The 17,660-nt window shown below is 33.7% G+C and overlaps 4 protein-coding genes across 5 annotated transcripts; 3 read left to right on the plus strand and 1 right to left on the minus strand.

Moving 5' to 3' along the window:
* Positions 1 to 1,476: 1,476 nt before the first annotated feature.
* Positions 1,477 to 3,414, minus strand: LOC143558006 (uncharacterized). Its single transcript, XM_077046937.1, has 3 exons — positions 3,242 to 3,414; positions 3,053 to 3,159; positions 1,477 to 1,716 (listed from the first exon to the last, which is right to left on the minus strand). Exons 1-3 carry the CDS (start codon positions 3,408 to 3,410, stop codon positions 1,492 to 1,494), a joined length of 501 nt encoding a protein of 166 aa, XP_076903052.1. The 5' UTR covers positions 3,411 to 3,414; the 3' UTR covers positions 1,477 to 1,491.
* Positions 3,415 to 5,484: 2,070 nt separating this feature from the next.
* LOC143558007 (uncharacterized) lies at positions 5,485 to 7,016 on the plus strand. 2 transcript variants are annotated; one of them, XM_077046938.1, is made up of 4 exons: positions 5,485 to 5,578; positions 5,677 to 5,798; positions 6,324 to 6,439; positions 6,524 to 7,016. In XM_077046938.1, exons 2-4 carry the CDS (start codon positions 5,685 to 5,687, stop codon positions 6,834 to 6,836), a joined length of 543 nt encoding a protein of 180 aa, XP_076903053.1. In that variant the 5' UTR covers positions 5,485 to 5,578; positions 5,677 to 5,684; the 3' UTR covers positions 6,837 to 7,016. The 2 variants fall into 2 exon arrangements, with proteins under 2 accessions (XP_076903053.1, XP_076903054.1); XM_077046939.1 differs by having other exon boundaries at positions 5,506 to 5,574.
* Positions 7,017 to 11,321: 4,305 nt separating this feature from the next.
* LOC143558008 (tRNA-splicing endonuclease subunit Sen2-2-like) lies at positions 11,322 to 12,101 on the plus strand. The gene has a single exon (XM_077046940.1). It carries the CDS (start codon positions 11,345 to 11,347, stop codon positions 12,065 to 12,067), a length of 723 nt encoding a protein of 240 aa, XP_076903055.1. The 5' UTR covers positions 11,322 to 11,344; the 3' UTR covers positions 12,068 to 12,101.
* Positions 12,102 to 14,116: 2,015 nt separating this feature from the next.
* LOC143558010 (uncharacterized) lies at positions 14,117 to 16,497 on the plus strand. The gene is made up of 2 exons (XM_077046941.1): positions 14,117 to 14,219; positions 15,594 to 16,497. Exons 1-2 carry the CDS (start codon positions 14,147 to 14,149, stop codon positions 16,367 to 16,369), a joined length of 849 nt encoding a protein of 282 aa, XP_076903056.1. The 5' UTR covers positions 14,117 to 14,146; the 3' UTR covers positions 16,370 to 16,497.
* The last annotated feature ends 1,163 nt before the right edge of the window (positions 16,498 to 17,660 follow it).

Here is a 17,660-nt window from a genome sequence, read left to right on the forward strand (position 1 = left end):
AAATAGTTATTAATACTTAAAAATAAAATAAAAGTTTTAACTAACTTTAATGAAAGAGCATTAATTTCATAAAAAATGTAAAAGGGGGAATAATTGAATAAAAGTACATATTACATGGTAACCGGGTTTGGTCTGGCCATGAAACACTGCATGTTTCACACTACATGTGATTACACTTGATTCGGAAAGGATCAAGTGACCGTCTTTTTATTCTTTTTTCGCTGTTGATTCCGTTTGACAACCATACCTGCCTCACCAATCACCATTATCGTGAGATTCGTGACCCACAAAAATTAAGTGTACCCCATTAATTTCAGTTTTGGACACATGTACATACTAAGTTGGAACCAGTTGAGACTTGAGCGTTCCAGCCCATTCCAAAGCTTAAGTTGGGCTGCCCAACGTAGTATGAAATATATTACGTTGGGTTTGCATCAATTCATTCAGTCTCATTGTGATCAACTTCCTTGGTGTTAATTAGCATGCATAGAAACTTAGGAGAGTGGAATTTACGACCGGGCTCATCGCAGTTAACGGAATAACCTTTTTCACGTCAACTAGTCGATGTTACTTTTCGCTTAATAGGAATGGTGTATTACCGGATTGGTTGCTTTGAAATCGGGAAGTCGTGACATGGTTAGGGTGAAAAATCTGCCGCAATAAGCGAGGTAAAATCATTAGGAAGCTTTCTTCAAGTACACAGGAAATAGATCATTTAAAGATTGTTGCTGATAACTGAAACAACAGAAGAATGTTGAGGCAGTGGCTGCAATGACAGATGGGCAATTAAGGTTGGAGCTGTTTAGTTATTGTTTATATTTTGGCATTTTTATAGTTTTTTTTAGTTATTGTTTAGTTGTTTATAGATTTTTTCATTTACAGTTGGGTCATGGTGATTTATCATCTGCAAGTACAAAAGTATCGACTGTGGCGAATAGCTTGGCAGTTGTGAGGCAAAACAGACAATAGAGGACAAGTTACAAGTTATCGAGGACTTGGAAAAGCAAGCAGGTATTTAGAACTCAACGAACATTGTTGTTGAACTAGGACCAAATCGGACTGTCCGGTTTAACTGGGAATCACCAACATGAATGAGCCGTTTATGTTGGAAATGGTGGTCAGCCATATATATTCCAATGCAAGTCGGGTTATGTTAAATTAGGTAGACTCGAAACTAAAACCTGCCACGTATGTATATTGTGTCGACCGCTCAAAGAATTGCGTAAAAGTATATTTCTATTATTATTATTTTTGTGTTTTTGTTTTTGTTTTTTTTTTAAGTTATATGTTTCAATAACTAAAGTCATTTTTGTATGTTTTCACCAGCATTCATACCTTTTCATTACGAATATACATTGCGATTTGCAGCTGCTGCCATAAGGCTCATAACTATAAAGCCCATAAAAACAAACAGTTCAGTAATATCAACCATTAACTAGACAAGAAACAACTGTCAGATTCAATTCATTACCTATAACACCATTTTCCACCTCAAGTGCTGGTGGAAGTTTCAGCAACGTTCTTGGGCCTCTTGACGATCAAGACTGGGCACTTGCAGTTCTGCGCACAATGATTGCTGACACTCCCAAGCAACGCCCTCTTGATCAAACCATACCCATGGCTGCCCAACACCACCATGTCAACACTCATCTTCTCTGCCACATTGCAGATCACATCTCTTGGATCACCGATCTCCACTCTCGTCTCCACCTTCACCTGAACACACCAACCCAATATGTTGAATCAGATTCACCAAAGCATCTTGATCAAAAGCAAAAGAGAGAAAAAATTTTGTTTTGAAATGCATGCATCAGGGTGCATAATGAGTTTTAAGCAAATTAGAAATTTGATTGTGTATTGTGATGAGTCACAAATTTTCAGTTCTGATTGAAGAAATTTGGCGATCAATTGGTCAACGAGTATTGACTTTTGAGTATATAAACAAATTAGATCATCTATTTATTATCCGAATGACTTGATATTACGAGAAATATCTCATTTTAGTGTTCAAAAGTTTGTTAAATATTCTTTTAGTATTTTTCATGTCTATATTTCAGCAAAACAATCTAACGAACGAAGAGTATTTTCTATTCCAGTTTGTAATATTCGTATCTCTTTGGTAGTTTGGTATGTTCATAGAAACCGTAAAATAAGTTTTTCTTTGAAGTTGGGACGGGGCCTAAAAAAGTATTAAAAAAAAACCCTCTTGGTGTAAATGGTTTGTTTTGATTTTTAGCTTGTTGCCAAAATTCGTTTCTTATAATATCTCACGGTTAAAAAATTAATAATATTAAAAGGAAAATTAGATTTGAATAATTCCAATTATGGATTGTTGACAAATAATAGTCTCATCTAACGGGTTGGCTCCATCTTTCTACATATTTATTCTCAACGAGTCATGACTAACGGAAGCTTAACTCCGTTAGTCTCAAGTTGCTGAAAAACGTTTTTGCCAGAAAACTCAACCTTTTTCACCAGAAAACTAAACCTGAACACCACCACCTGAAAACCACCGTTGAGCACCACCACCACCATTGCTAGAAACCTTTTGCGTGTTAGGGATTTGTCTAATCCTCAACCGATTAGACCAATGAACAGTTGTTCGTCCTTGACGTCGGAGCCTTAGTTTGCCGTATTAAGTGGTTGGATGCTCGCCGGATTTGCCTCAAACCGCCGTCAATAACCATCGCGTAGCTGGTGTGACCCTCTTTTTCTACTGCCGCTAACTCCAACGGTGGTTCAAGGGTTCTGAAAACCTCAATAATCAGGGGTTTTACTAGAAAAAGGTTTCTAAATGTCTGGTCTAATGTTACACATAGGTTTCAGACGAAAATGTTTAGTTTTCCGGTGACCAAAGACTAACACAATTAAGCTTCTCTTAGTCGCGGCTCGTTGGCAACAAATATATTAAAATATGACCTTCAGCAGCAAACTCGTTAGGGACTTTGGGGGGGGGGGGGGGATTATTTTAATTATTTAACTCCAATCTTCCATTTAAAAAAATGGTAAACGTATTTTTCTAGCATTAAGCTGAAACAAATAAAAAACTCACATCTTGAAGGTCTAGGCAAAGCTTCTTGGCTTGGTCGATCACAGTCTCAGCTACCTCGTTCTTGTACTTATCCATCGTCGCAATTATCTCTTGAGAAAACAAGTATCCTGACCAAAACAACATCATCATGTAACTTTAACTACTCTTTGATCACTGAATCAATTACTAATCAATAAATCTCATATATACCTGTTCCATCGAGACCTGTGTAGACAACATGCGGTGGTTTGACATAGAGAAGTACGAGGGTGTCTTTAGAATTCTCGGTGACGACGTTTTTGAGGCACCACGAGAGTGCGTAAGCACTCTCTTCTCCTTCGTCGACTGCTACAAGTATCTTCCGTTCATTCGTTGCCATTGATTTTTGTCAACTGCAAGATCTAGAGTGTGTAGGTGTTCGATTAATTGATTGTATGGATAAAAGTGGGTGTTTGATGTTTATTATAATAAATAAGGTAGTTGGTCCCATAGAGTATTTACAAGTGTCGTCAACTAAGTAAACTGTGTGGCGGCGGTTTCTGGTATTCATGCTCTTTAACTGATTTGCTTTGATGGTTTTGTTTTTTTGACACCGGTTTTCGGTCTTTGTTTTGCCTTTTGTCTTCTTCTTTTCTTTTAATATAAAAACGTTATGAATTCGGTGTTTTTTAGTCCTTGATTTATTTAGGATTGTCTTTGATACTTCAGTGTATTAAAATTATAAACCTTTATATAATTTTTTCTCTCATAGATCAATAAAAAGTTATGATAACAATACATAAACACAAAGTTAGTTTAGCAGCAAACATATAAAGTTAAACAATAAAGAAAACAAAGTTAACGAATAGTTAATGACGTCCTATAATCGAATATTAACCGAATCGATTACTCTAACAATAATAAAAATATCATCGTATGGAACTTATCACGGTTATTGTTAACGAGAATAAAAGATATAGCTTCATCGTAAAAATTCTAAAATAAATATGCCAAGAAACAATTTATAGGAAAAAAAAAGAAATACTATAGAATTGCTATAAACTATTGAATTTAATTAAGTGTACTGTCAATGTTCTCCAGGAGACCATGATCTTCTTCTAAACTTTCCTTTGTCTTTCTTTATCTAGAACTAGAATTAGTTCAACGGCGTGAAAATTGAAAACACGACTCTGACTATCTATCTTAAGTGTTCTCGTCCTTTCATTTCAAACTGATAACGGCTCGATCGTCGAAAAAGAATGGGTTTCGGTCGTTAACACGATACTATACGTTATATATAAAACCGAAATAGACCGGGTTCGGGTGAACCCGGCCCCGTAAAGGTAGCTCCGCCATTGGTGGGGTTATAATTTTGGTTTGGGTTATTCAGTTTGAAATTATTATTATTATTATCATTATTATTATTATTGCTTGAAATCGAATTCATATTTGAATTTAGTTTAGTTTTTTTTGTTCTCAACCGAACAGTTGTTCTTCCTTAATTTGTAAAATTTTAAGTTATTTGATTGGTTTGGGTTAAATAAAATTGACAATAGTCGTAATTAGATTTAGCAAAATGATTGAATTTAAATAACCATTATTTAATATTTGATTTGAAATAGAATGATGAATACACTTAAATTAGAAGCAAAGGTACAAAATTTATTTCATCTAAATGTTTTCACTAAGAATTAAATAATAATTTTATTTTTATAAAAAATGTAGAGAAAATTTTCAAAATGGCCATTTGACCCACCCCCTTGGCGAAAGAATTCAAAAATCCCCAAAATATCCACTATTAAACTGTTTCTTTTGTTTACGAATCCTAGCCGCTTGAGCTATTAGCCAATGAAATCAAACCACCTACCAAATGCTCCAGTGGTAACGATCATTTATTCCACCTTCTTTCCAAAATATTCACTATTCAAAAAAAAGTCGAACTATTTTTTAAAGATCCAATGGTTTTTTGTGTTTTAAATAATCTAATGATTTAAAATATCATTTGATTGGTCAAGCTCGCTCACTCACTCCTAGCACCCTCACATGTCTTTCTCTCTTTCGCCCTTCCTTGCCCGAGTCCCCAACACAAACCCCGAACACGAGGTGATGGTCGCAAACCCGAGGAACGCCCCGCTACCCAAACAATTAAATTTCAATAAATCAACATAAAATTAGAGCATCTTTGACATTGAGTTTGAAAAATGCTTATTGACTTATTGGTTTTTTAAATTGCCATTTTGAAAAGTCAGAATTTAAGACTTTTGAAAAACTATTTTTTAACCATTTAAAAAGCTAAAATAAAAAAAAATTATAATTACAAAACATATTTCAACTTATTGACTTTTTAAAAACACCAATAAGTTAATAAACATTTTTCAAACTCAATTAAAAAAACTCAAAGATGGTTTTTAAAAGTTTCAACATCCTACCAAAAGTTTCAAACTCAATCAAAAAAAGCCCAAGAGGGAGAGACGCAAGGAACAACTGCTTCATTTCATTCATTCGTCGGATCCTCGTACCAAAATTCAAACCTCGTACAATTCCATCGTCACTCTTCCAAATCTGTACGTATCTCACTTTCTTCATTTTCAATTTCAATTTCAATTCCAAAACCCTAGTTTTCGATTTCAGTAAATTTAATCAATTACATACTTGAATTTTTTTAGGGGTTTAGATGGAATCATCGTCATCTTCAGTGATAACTCTGGAAGATGTGTTGGAGTCGTTGATGAACGACGGCATAATTGACACCTTGAGATTGAAGATCATTAATCAGCTCAAAGCTAACGTGGGTTTTCATATTACTTTCCTTTTTATATTATTATTATTATTATATTAGGGTTTGTGTTTTATGCTAATAATATTCAGTCTTGCTAGTGTATCTGTTACAACACCTTAACAAATTAAAACTTTAAAAAACTGAGAGAATGGTATTTGAAATAAAGATTCTATTTGTTAAATGAGCTGCAACATGCATAAAGAATCTGCTGTTTTGTTGGTGAAGAGTGGCTTTCACCCGTGTTCTCGATCTTTTGATTTGGGGTTTTGGATATCCAGATAGAATTGTTCATTACTTAATAGTAACCAAGTTTCTTATTATAAAAACTACTAAGGTTTCGGTATTGTTATATTGTTGTGAAGTTTTTTATAAATGTTTAATTTTTAAAATTAAGTGGTGAGAACAAATATGAAACTTGGTTACTTACTAGTGATTACTTTCAAGTATGTGTGTCTTTATTGGAACAACATTCAAACATGGTTATCGTTTTCTGGTGAAGTTATATGAAATAAAATTGGTATTTTTTTTTCACAGGAAGATTTAAAGAGTACCACTATAAAAATGGTAGAACAGAGCAAGGTTCTCAACACACCGGGAGCTGAGAAACAAACTAAAAGAGAACTCTTTGATGCTCTTCGCCAAGAACTCGAGTAAGCTTTTTTATATAATTATAATTCACTTGAAAACTTTTACTGTTTGAGATTATAATATATATTGGTTTTGATGTAATGCAGGACCCCTGTGCTTGAAAAGGCTTCTAAATCTGTTTGGGAGTTGATCTTGGACGGTAATGGATTAGGGAGAGAAATAAACGAAACGGTTGAAAAAGTGTTTTGTAGGCTAAGCGGTAGAGAACCGCCATTGTTTGCTCCCAATGGTGAATTTCAATCTGAAAAAGGAAAAGAGAAGAGGGCTGAAAAGGGCAAAGGAAAAGAAAAGGAAAAGGAAATTCAAAACGAGAAGGATAATGCGGACCCTACACCAAAGAAACGAAAGTTGGTTGAGGCGACGAATGTGAAAGACTCTGCAGAAGAAGTTGCAAGCTGATTTACGCATGCTTTTTCAGTTATCAAATCTAAGAACCTTAAGGCACGTGTCACTAACTAATAATCTTTATTCACTTGCTTTATTTGTTTCCCATGGTAGTTAGGGATGTTTGGTATCTTTATAAAGTGGTTAGTGTTTGGATGTCAGGCTCTTTGAAGTTGTAACTTGTAAAAGACAACAGTTAGATGATAATATGAATGGTTGGTTTGTAAATTCTAGATTCTTAAGAAATGAATCCGTAAAATGACCAAACAAGGCATTTTGGTGGAAAAAGAAGAAACATTTTAGTAAAAGTGTCTCAAGTTAGGACTTAGGATCAAAGAAGGGTAAATAGGTCAATTTATTCTTAAAACTGATTCATGACTGATTGTTCAAATTTGGCAATTTAGCATGCAGATAATCAGAAAAAGATTATGTTTATCACTAACATATCTTTAAGCTTTAATAGTTATTAAGCATTTTCAATAAATTTCTTGAATATTAATACACATTGAAGTGACCAAACAGTGAAATTGAATGATGTAGTAAAAAAAGGCAGAAAACTTAACTTGACATTGCAGTAACTTTTTCATAGTTTTTGTGTTTCTACAGTTGGAAATTCAATACTCAGGTTTTTTTTCAATGTTACTAAAATGTGATGATTGATTAAAAGCAGGGAACAAATCTGCATGGTCTTACAGTGGCTACAGACAAAACTGGTGGTGACCTCTTGAGACGCTTCAGTGGCTACTCGATGCATTTCGGTTTGTGATGTTGAGTTTATTTTAGGTGTAGTAAAATTTTCTTTGGCTTAGTGGTTTTGACCAAATAAAGTTAAACTGAGGTAATGTAATTCCTATCAAGAATATTTAAACAAATAGAAGTTAATGAATGTTAACTGGCTTAGTGTAACGATTATCCTGGCTTATTTTGGTTATGCATGTTTCAGTTTGCGGTTTTCATCTTATTTATGATGATTTGCCCTAACATAGTGAGTTAACTTTATCAAAATGTATTTTACTTTTAACATGTTTTGTACTGTATTAGCGAATCAAAAATTATCTTTAAACCATTTTATGAATCTACATGTTGGGACGATGATGTGGCGCCAGTAATGCTCAAATCAAATCATAATGTTTTATGTGAATCGAATTCTCTCAACCATACCAATGTTTTTACAATGCCAAGTGTCCTCTATCAAACCCAGATCACAAAAGGCTTACCAACCTCGGACCTCCCTTAGGTTTCTTCTTTATTGATTTTTAATTTTTAAACTAGTCAGCTTGTCTTGCAACAAACTAGCTGGAGTTGTAATTGAGCCAAGTTCGAGTTTTTTTTTTAGCTTGGCCAGGTAGGTTTGAGCCAAGCTGATTTGACTCATAGTTTTGAGCTCGAGCCCAAGTTAATGATAGTCAACACATGTATTGGTTTTGGTGACTTTCCAATATAAATGTGTCTTGGTTAAAATATGATAGGATTTTATGACAACTTAGCAAAAAAAATCATCGGAAAATGAATTGCCGGTTATCTTTTTCCTTGTCATTAGGTTAAAATAAATTGTGTTAAAAGTTAAGGTTGAAAACCATAAAAAAAATAATGGAAGTCACAAACCTTTTTTCCAACTTTAAAAACCATATAAGTTTCAATATATTTCATAACGGTTAACATAAGTGTTTCCAATTCTTAAAGCATAGCATATATAAATATAATAAGGTTTTAGGTTGTCATGTCTGACTCGTTTAATAAACACGTCATGTTAGACTACCCACTATTATGATTTTTCCCTCAATTGGTTGCAATGTGGCAAATATGACAAAAATGAAAATGTTTAATTTAAAAACAAAAAAATGAGAACAATTAGGTTGTGGACACAACTCTTGGTTGCAACCCAACCATTATATTATTTTAATATATTCTTTTATTTTATATTTTTCTTTTTCTTTTAATTATTTACATTTCATTATCTATAATATTTTCTTATTACTTTAATATTTTTTTTAATCTTAATGTTAAGTGCTTTTTTATGTTTTTAATTTTACTGAAAATTTTTATTTATAAAATATTTATTTATTTTTATATTAAATATAAGTAATTACTTAGTTTCTAAAAATATTATTTTTATACCTCTGATATTTTTTTATATGATAAATAATAATTATAAATCTTATTTAGTTAATAAAATATTGGTTTAGGTTGAATTTTGAGTGTGAGTGAAATATTGGATTGAGTTGGGTTGTGTAGGTGAAAGAGAGAGAAATTAATTTTTAATTAAAAGATTGGATTGTAATAGTGAGTAGTCTTATAAGTGATATGTTACGACTTACGAGGGGTACTCATCTCGCAAAAAAGTTATTTAATAAACACAAACATAATATACAAAATAAAATCTAAACATCCAGTTTTCAACGTCGTGAGATAGTCGAAATGCGAAAATTGTATTACGTCGATTGAAAAAATTATTTAGTAACATAAAAATAAAATACAAAAATATATACCTAGTCTTCATTGCCGTTGGGTAGTCAAAATGCATAATTATATTTTGTTGAGCTACAGATAGGGTGAGCAAATTAACCGTCATAGCCGCAAACCGAACCATAACTAACATAACCGAACCAATTTTAACCGATAACCGATATAACCGGGGGTCAGTTTAATGAAATTTTGAAAACCGCCAAATGTGGGTCGGTTTTGGTTAATGCTAATTCCAAACCCGTCATAACCGAACCGCCCTATTTATTTAACTATTAATCGAAAAAAAACAAGGATTTGGAAATTAGAATTAGTGCATGAGAATGATATTTTTACACTTATTGGTAGGGATGAGCAAAAATCGGTATGGTACCGATTGGTACCGGTACCGTCGGTACCGAATCGGTACCAAGGTTTTGAGTTTTCGGGACCGCTACGGTACGGTACCGGTATTTCCCGAATTTCACCTTAAATACCGGTACCGAACCGAACATTTCGGTACCGGTACCGGTAGCAAAATTTTGCGATTTTTGGGATCGGGATTTTCGGTACCGGTACAGTACCGAGCTCATCCCTACCTATTGCCATTACAGAAAAAAATTCTACACGCCTACTAGGATTTAGGCCAATAATATTAGTGATATTGGTTACCATATCATTCCAATGTTCCATAATTATCGTTCTGAAATTCCATCCAAATTGTCATTTCAGTTATTTAATATGTCAGTTAGATATGCATATTCCATAAATGGCAATAAAAAAGGAAAATATATTTGAATTCCACAATACAGTTAGCGACTATTCAGTGTTCACAAGCATACGAAATGATTGTTTATTTTGGTCACGGTTAACCGACCCATAACCGACTCGCTATAATCGTAAAACCGATTAACCGAAACCGCCATGACGGATCGGTTATTGTTATCTATTAACCGCTATATCGGTTATGGTTACGGGTTTGACCAAAAACCGCCCCAAACCGACCCATGCACACCCTTAGTTACAGATAAGCACATTCAAACGGCTCAGTACCATTACAAAATCCCATAACCGATATTGTACCGGCTTGGTGACAGTAGTACAAATAATACCTTATCTATATGATACGATTATAAAAGTTATTAAAAATATTAAAAAAAAACTTTAATGGACAAATATAAACAAATAAAAATTAGCAAACATAAACGGACGTAAACGAATGTTCCGGACACCTTATCAAATCTTCACGAACACAATAAAACAAGCATGACCTCTATTTGTGTTCATTCATTTAGTTAATCGAACAAGATTTCTTCTTCATATCCATGCTCATTTATTAAACAAACAAACATAACAAACTTCCAGTCAAACAATTGGCCCAGTAATATTCAATTCGTTTACTCTAGTAAAAACAATCTACTTAGTGTGAAACAGAAACAATATTACTTAGGGGGTGTTTGGCCTGGCTTTTAAATTTTGGCTTATGCTTATATTTTAAAATAACTTATAGTTTATTTTATATTATTTGATAAGCTCTTTTTAAGTGTTTGGATTAGCTTATATTTTACAAGTTGATAACAAGCTGTTAAATCCATCCTTTTTTAATTTGTTAGAGTAATAAGTTGCTTCAATAAGTATTAATCTATCGTCATTTGTGGCAAATGAGTAACTTACACCCTTACATAAATAAGATCCATCAAATAAGCTAAACAACCATCTTTAAATAAGCTTTTTAAAATTAGCTTATATAAGCTTATAAGAATAAGCTTAAAAAGCTAAACCAAACACCAAATTAAACTTATTTTGTAAAAAAGAAAAACTAAAAAAGCTATAATTCTTTTGTTAAATAAACACCCGCTTATACTCCTGCTCTTCACCTTCACATCTCACTTATTACTTTCATAAAACCCTAATACACCACAAGTCAACCGCCTATCACCGCCGTCGTTCCTTCATTCTGACCTTCTGTTTATGAGTAATCCCATTGTATCTTTTCTTACTTCTGATGATTGTAATTTGAATATAATTATAAATATCTGGTTGTATTATATATTGTCTTAAGGTTGTATTATTATAATTTAATGGGACCAAGATGGAAAGGAAAAGGTTCAGAAGCAAAAGCACTTGCAATTCCCATTTCTAACTCAATTTCAAATCTTCAATCTTCATTAATCAAATCCAATTCTCAAGCTATACTCTCGGGCTGCAGTGTTCTGCTTGCGGCTAACCCGGAACAAACCGAGCTTCTGAATCAAACCTGTTTCGGCCGGCCCGTTATCACAGTCGATAAAGATAAACAATGGTTTCAGTTTACATTTGAAGAAGCCTTTTATCTATGTTATTCTCTAAATTGCATAAAGATAGTAGACAGTAATGACAATGTTAAAACGACTAACGAGTTATGGGAGTACATGGTTTCGAAACGGGCGTCGTTTTGTCATTCTTTCAAGGCTTATGCTCATCTCCGGGTCAAGAATTGGGTTGTGAGGTCCGGGTGTCAGTATGGTGTTGACTTTGTGGCGTATCGGCATCATCCGTCACTTGTTCATTCTGAGTATGGGGTGTTGGTGTTTTATGAAGGGAACGGGATGAATGATCGATTGAGGGTTTGGTCGGATTTTCAGTGCACGCTTAGACTTTGTGGTAGTGTTGCGAAGACGTTGTTGGTTCTTTATGTAGGTAGGAATGGTGAGAGTGTGACGGGTTCTTCGGTTTCTTGTTTAGATGGGTTGAGTGTTGATGAGCATACGATTACGCGGTGGAGTCCTGAACGATGTAGGGAGGATCAAGCGGTTGTTAACTGATAAGGTGTATTTACTTTTTTTGTGATATGATTTGTTTGTTTGATTATAATTTGTTAGTTGACTACATGGTTATTATGATTATAAATTTATAATGTACTGATTTATGACAACACTGCTGAGTTTTACATCTTTGTAAGTTTTTTCAGATTTTCCTTTTAGATACAGTTTGAATGTTTATAATAAAACCAAACCAAGATAATCCTGACATGACTTGCACTTGACGGTTCGAACAAACAAGTCAAAAGCTAGTTGATAGATTATTAATGAGTTGTAAACAGGTTGTAGATAAGCCTGGCAAACTGCGCGAGGTGAGCGGGCTTGGGTCAAAATAGGTTCTAAGAAAAATGAGTTTGGTCAAAACGAGTCGGTTTAAAAGTAGTTATGCTTTGGTTTGAGTCAAAACAGAGTGATATGAATAAACAGCCAAGCAATTATAGGGACTACCATGGTTATATTATGTTGGGTTCTTTAAACCATCATTAACTAGGATTGTTGTGCATCAATTGAATATAGTATATGTTTAACAAGGATTGTCTGTGTGGATGATGGCACATTCTGCAAAATAAATATATTATGTTTTTATATATGTGTGTATATATTGGTCGAAGTTTCAATGTTGCGTGTATACAGCAGAAATATCTTTGTAATATTTTTCAGTCAGTATCCATGCTCGTTACCATACAGACCTGGTAAAATATTATTGCTTAGTTTGCGATACAAAAAAAGTTTATGTTTGAAAAAATAGTTGTGTAAACTCTCCTAAGACTTCCCACATTTCTCGTTATGTTTCATTTGTAATAACTAGAAAGGTGCCCACACGATGCAAAGTGGAACGCAGAAACTAGTAATTACGTAACATATTAACTTTCTCTGAATTAAATATAAAAACTATAGCAAGTTTAATGGATGGTTTGTTATGAACGCACAAAGGATTTTGGATTTTGCAATGTATTTTGTGGCAACATCTCTTTGAGGCATCTCATATAAACATCTTTGAGGTGTGTGGTTGAATAGGAGGAAACATTTAAAAATGCCAATAGATAAGTTTTAACAAACTAACGGATATATCTGATAATATAGACATGGATTTACAATAAGATATGAGACTGGTATTACTAAAACTCGTCCTACCCCTTATCGAATTGTTTGGGATTCAGAAGTGAAAGAAAATATTTTATCTACTAATAGTGGACAAATTGGCATATTACCAAATCACGCTCCTATTGCCATAACAGTAGATATTGGTAATTTGAGAATAAACCTTAAAAACTAATGGCTAACGATGGCTCTAATGACAAAAAAAACTTATTTTTCTTGAAAACAACATAATATGGATTATGAAATTTGAAATACTTTTTTAATCGAAAGACCAAAAGAAATAAAATCAACGCAGAGTTAAAAAAGAGTATATATGTAATACAAACAAGAAACTTACACACCAACCACAAATGAATCAAGCACAATTAAAATTCCAAAATCCACCCCTGATAGTCCCCCACATTTTGGTTGCCATAGAAAAACCAAAATCTAAGTCACTCTAGCAATGAGTTACACCATATTTCCAATATATGTCTTAAAACCTTTGTTGTGGTTTTCTTCACTCTTTAGAATACTATACTAGATCATTCTTAGCTTTCCCAAAAAAAATAGCAAGGAGATCATTTTTTACACATAAGTTTCCCATAACGTTTAAAAAACTAATAATAGTATTATTTGGTGCTAAAGTAAGTCGTTAAAACCAAAACGTTATAACCCGGTTTAATTTTTCTCCAAAACCGACCCGTATAAAAAATTGGTAGTCAAAAATCGGGACCGGATGGTGATAGTGATAATAACCCGGGTCTTGGCTGGACAAACGTGATTTGGAAATTTGTCACTGATAAAACATAAATCTGAAAATAGTAAGCAGCAGTTGGTTATTTTCTTTGTTTCTTTCTTTGTGGCGTGGCGTGAAGAGCAGAGAAGACGAATCGATACCTTGCCTCATATTCATTCGTTAATATTATATTATTATTATACACTACCAATCCAATCGGTTAAATAAATCAGTAGCGATTTTAGGGTTATTATTATTTAAAGATGATGGATTTCCAGAAGAAGAGGTTTCAGTTGCTTGGTTTTATCATCGGCGTTATTGTCCTCAGTTTTACTGGTACCATTTCTTTCAATCTCTCTACATTATTCACTTCAATTTGTATGCACTTTGTTGTTAGTCTGAAGAAAATTAGTATCAACTGCTGAAGCACCGAATTATCAATCAATCAAAGTAGTCTAGGATTCATATATATATATATATATATTTTTTTATGCAAGATCTGAAAAACGACTCATCATTTCACCTTTGAAGTCATACGTACTGTACTGATTAAACTTGTATACTCAATCCACTCTTCACTGAACCTTGTATATGCAATTGATATTGATTTTGCTGTTAGTTGTTACTGATGTCAACTTCTAAACTCGTATTATTATTATTATTATTATTATTATTATTATTATTATTATTATTATTATTATTATTATTATTATTATTGTATAAAAAGTGTAAGCAAATGTGTAATCCTGTGCTTTTGAAATCAGATGCTATGAAATGAGGGTCTGTTTTTCAACTACTTTGATCATCTTTGTCTATTGAGTTGCTAGTTTGATGACTTGATCATTTTCTTACTATGAAATGATGGTTTAAAACTTATGTGGACTTGTTATTTAAAACTTATTAGCATACAGTATGTAGTTGTCATCACTTAAATTCGGTGATGCCACATAATTGAAACATTATAAAGCTAAATACTTGGACAAAGGTCTACCGCAGATAATTTCTGTAACCACTTTAATTGAGACACTGAAGTGTGGCATTGGCATGGTTATTTGGATGAAGGTGGTATCGTTAATATTATGTGTGGATTTAATTTGATGTTTGATTGCCTAGCAGTTTTTGTACTATCTAGTCTTTTCTGTAGTTGATCAAGCATCTTTGTTTTGGTAGTTTTATTACTCCGTATGTCATATATATATCAGGTGCTTGCTTTGACCTTTAACAGCTAAAGTGTCAAAAAAACATTATGTTGCAACTTTATGTGAAAGACCTATGTTGCTACATTAATGATAGAAATTTAAACATTTTTTTTACCCAATAAACCATTAAACATGCTTTTAGGTATTAATTTGGTACTTTGACAGATTTTCTCGTTTAAAATAGTCTAGATGCCTTCTTTTTAGTTTTTCTTCTTTGTTTACTATGATGCAATGGATATTTTGATACTATACTTCCTGTTTAACGTTTTATATAAATAATCAATAATTCAATACATTAATTATAATTGCAGAAAGGTATACTATTACAAGTATAATATGGGCTTTGCATAAAAACCATTTAGGAGGTTTTATGCATTAAAAATAGTTTGGCTTTCACCCCGTTTACCCTTTTGGCTAAATATCTTGGGTTAACCCTTTTGAGATAAATGAGCCAAAATTTCATTATGTATGAAATCATTCCTGACAATATCGTATATATTTTTTTCTTTAGCTGAAAAATGTAGACAATTAGTGGGAGAAACCGGTTCATCGCAGAGTGGTAAATTCACCATTTTCAACTGTTTCGACGGGGGATCAGGAACAGCAGCATGCCTAGTAAAAGAAGGCGTGAAATTATACACATACAATATAAGAACACTCCATGTCGAGGTAGAAAGAAACAAAGCAATTGAAGCATCAATAGCAGATGCAATTTCACAAGGCATGGAGCCCAAAGCTGCTGCTAAAAAAGCCCAACAAGATGGAGCAAAAGCTGCTAAACAAGCGACCCGAAAGGCCAAACGGATCATAGGCCCAATTATCTCTTCCGGGTGGGATTTCTTTGAAGCCATTTATTATGGTGGAACAGTTACTGAAGGGGCCTTAAGAGGTACCGGGACATTATTTGGAACATATTTTATCGGGTATTTAGGGGAAGAAAGATTTGGTAGATTCGGGTATTTGATTGGAAGTCAATTTGGGAGTTGGATTGGTGGTAGAATGGGGCTAATGGTGTATGATATTGTTAATGGTGTTCATTTCTTGCTTCACTTTGGTCAACCTGTGGAGAATGTAGGAGAAAAGGTTGACTTTTTACAGGGTGGTCAAACAGAGGAGAATTCAGGGGAACAAAATGATATCGGGGCTGCGGTTCTTGAAACTGTTATGGGTTATGTGGGTTCGTATGTGTCGGAAGCTTCTAAAGAGGCTGTCTCTGAGACCGTTGAGGAGGGTGAAACGTATGAGTCGCCGGTCTATGAAAGCTATGAGTCTAATGAAGAACTTTGATGAGGTAAATGTGGTTTGCAGTTTACATACTTGTTTTATTATTTGAAGTACTTGATAATTTGTGTAGTAAGTGTAGAATGATTCATTAAACTCGTATGATATAAAGCTGAATGTAGAACTTTATTAACGCTGAATGGGTGGTGATAAACAAGGTGGACTATCGTGTTATCAAGGGTTTCCGGATGCTATATAGTTTTGTTTATAGCAACAAAAGTCATCAATCTAGTATTAAAACATAGAGGTTTGAGTGTAAGTATGAAATGGTTAGTGGCTAAAAATAGCAGTTTTGCAGTTCTGTAGGCAAGTGATTAGGAGGATGTATAAACAATCATGACACTCCTCTAAAGTCACTATTGCTTGTTGGAACCACTTTTCACATCATCCCCCAAGGTAGTCATTAGTGGCACACTTTGGACCTATCACAAAGGCTAAGAAAAAAGTCCGACCCTTCAAACACTTGCGATGTTGTCAAAACTGTGTAGTCACACTGGTTCGCTCAAAAGGAACGGATGCAATCTGTGAACCAACATGGCTAAAGTCCCAACATTCATCACGGTTTGAGCCATACAACTAACCTTAACTAATACAAAATATGGGCGTAAGGTGATGTTGTATATTGTGACTCATGTATATGAGAACGAAAGGTAAATCTATGCAAGCACACTATTGTAAGGTACATAAAACGACACATTATGTTCGCTGTTCATGTCCATTGTGACACTGTCCACACTCGGGATCACGAAGCCTGTGCGTAGGGTTGCGTTGCAGTATTGCTAATGCCTAATGGTACTTGAGTTTTTTCTTGCTCCTGAAAAAGAATAACCTACATCATACGTCTTCGAAAGTCTCCACCTAAGCAAGAAAAAAAACAAATCCCTTTTACATCCATTTACATCTTACCAAAATCAATAACTCTCAAAAAGGATCAATATATGCTTTTGCGTATAATAGTGCATGCCGCCTTTTGGGTATGTCACTTTTAGTTTTAAAAATCCTAAAGATGATACCATTTGTGAAGATATTAAGTGAACCTAAAGTTGATATCTACGCTGGGTTAAAAACCTAAGGAGCAAAGCCTGCAACTAGATCATAGAAACTGATCCGATAAAAGTCATCAACCATTAACGAACATATGATATACTCAAATTCAAACGAGTATCATTTTAAACCAATAATGAAAAATGTTACATATGTACGATAATTAATCAAAGATATTGAGTAAAACTGTAAAACCCTCACTTTGCTCAAGAATTGATCCTGGGTGTCTCAGACTGTTTGCCCACTTTCGTCA

This window comes from Bidens hawaiensis, unplaced genomic scaffold, assembly GCF_021521415.1.
Source record: "Bidens hawaiensis isolate Kalapana, Puna unplaced genomic scaffold, B.hawaiensis_p1.1 tig00019314_1, whole genome shotgun sequence".
Taxonomy (NCBI): domain Eukaryota; kingdom Viridiplantae; phylum Streptophyta; class Magnoliopsida; order Asterales; family Asteraceae; genus Bidens; species Bidens hawaiensis.

Bases quoted from the DNA above. Each gene is read 5' to 3' on its own strand.
- LOC143558006 (XM_077046937.1), bottom strand. From the start codon at position 3,410: ATGGCAACGAATGAACGGAAGATACTTGTAGCAGTCGACGAAGGAGAA. The intron at 3,160-3,241 runs GTATATATGAGA...TGTTTTGGTCAG, and splicing joins CACAGGTCTCGATGGAACAG to GATACTTGTTTTCTCAAGAG. The intron at 1,717-3,052 runs GTGAGTTTTTTA...TGGTGTGTTCAG, and splicing joins TTTGCCTAGACCTTCAAGAT to GTGAAGGTGGAGACGAGAGT.
- LOC143558007 (XM_077046938.1), top strand. From the start codon at position 5,685: ATGGAATCATCGTCATCTTCAGTGATAACTCTGGAAGATGTGTTGGAG. The intron at 5,799-6,323 runs GTGGGTTTTCAT...TTTTTTTCACAG, and splicing joins TTAATCAGCTCAAAGCTAAC to GAAGATTTAAAGAGTACCAC. The intron at 6,440-6,523 runs GTAAGCTTTTTT...GATGTAATGCAG, and splicing joins GCTCTTCGCCAAGAACTCGA to GACCCCTGTGCTTGAAAAGG.
- LOC143558008 (XM_077046940.1), top strand. From the start codon at position 11,345: ATGGGACCAAGATGGAAAGGAAAAGGTTCAGAAGCAAAAGCACTTGCA.
- LOC143558010 (XM_077046941.1), top strand. From the start codon at position 14,147: ATGATGGATTTCCAGAAGAAGAGGTTTCAGTTGCTTGGTTTTATCATC. The intron at 14,220-15,593 runs GTACCATTTCTT...TTTTTTCTTTAG, and splicing joins TATTGTCCTCAGTTTTACTG to CTGAAAAATGTAGACAATTA.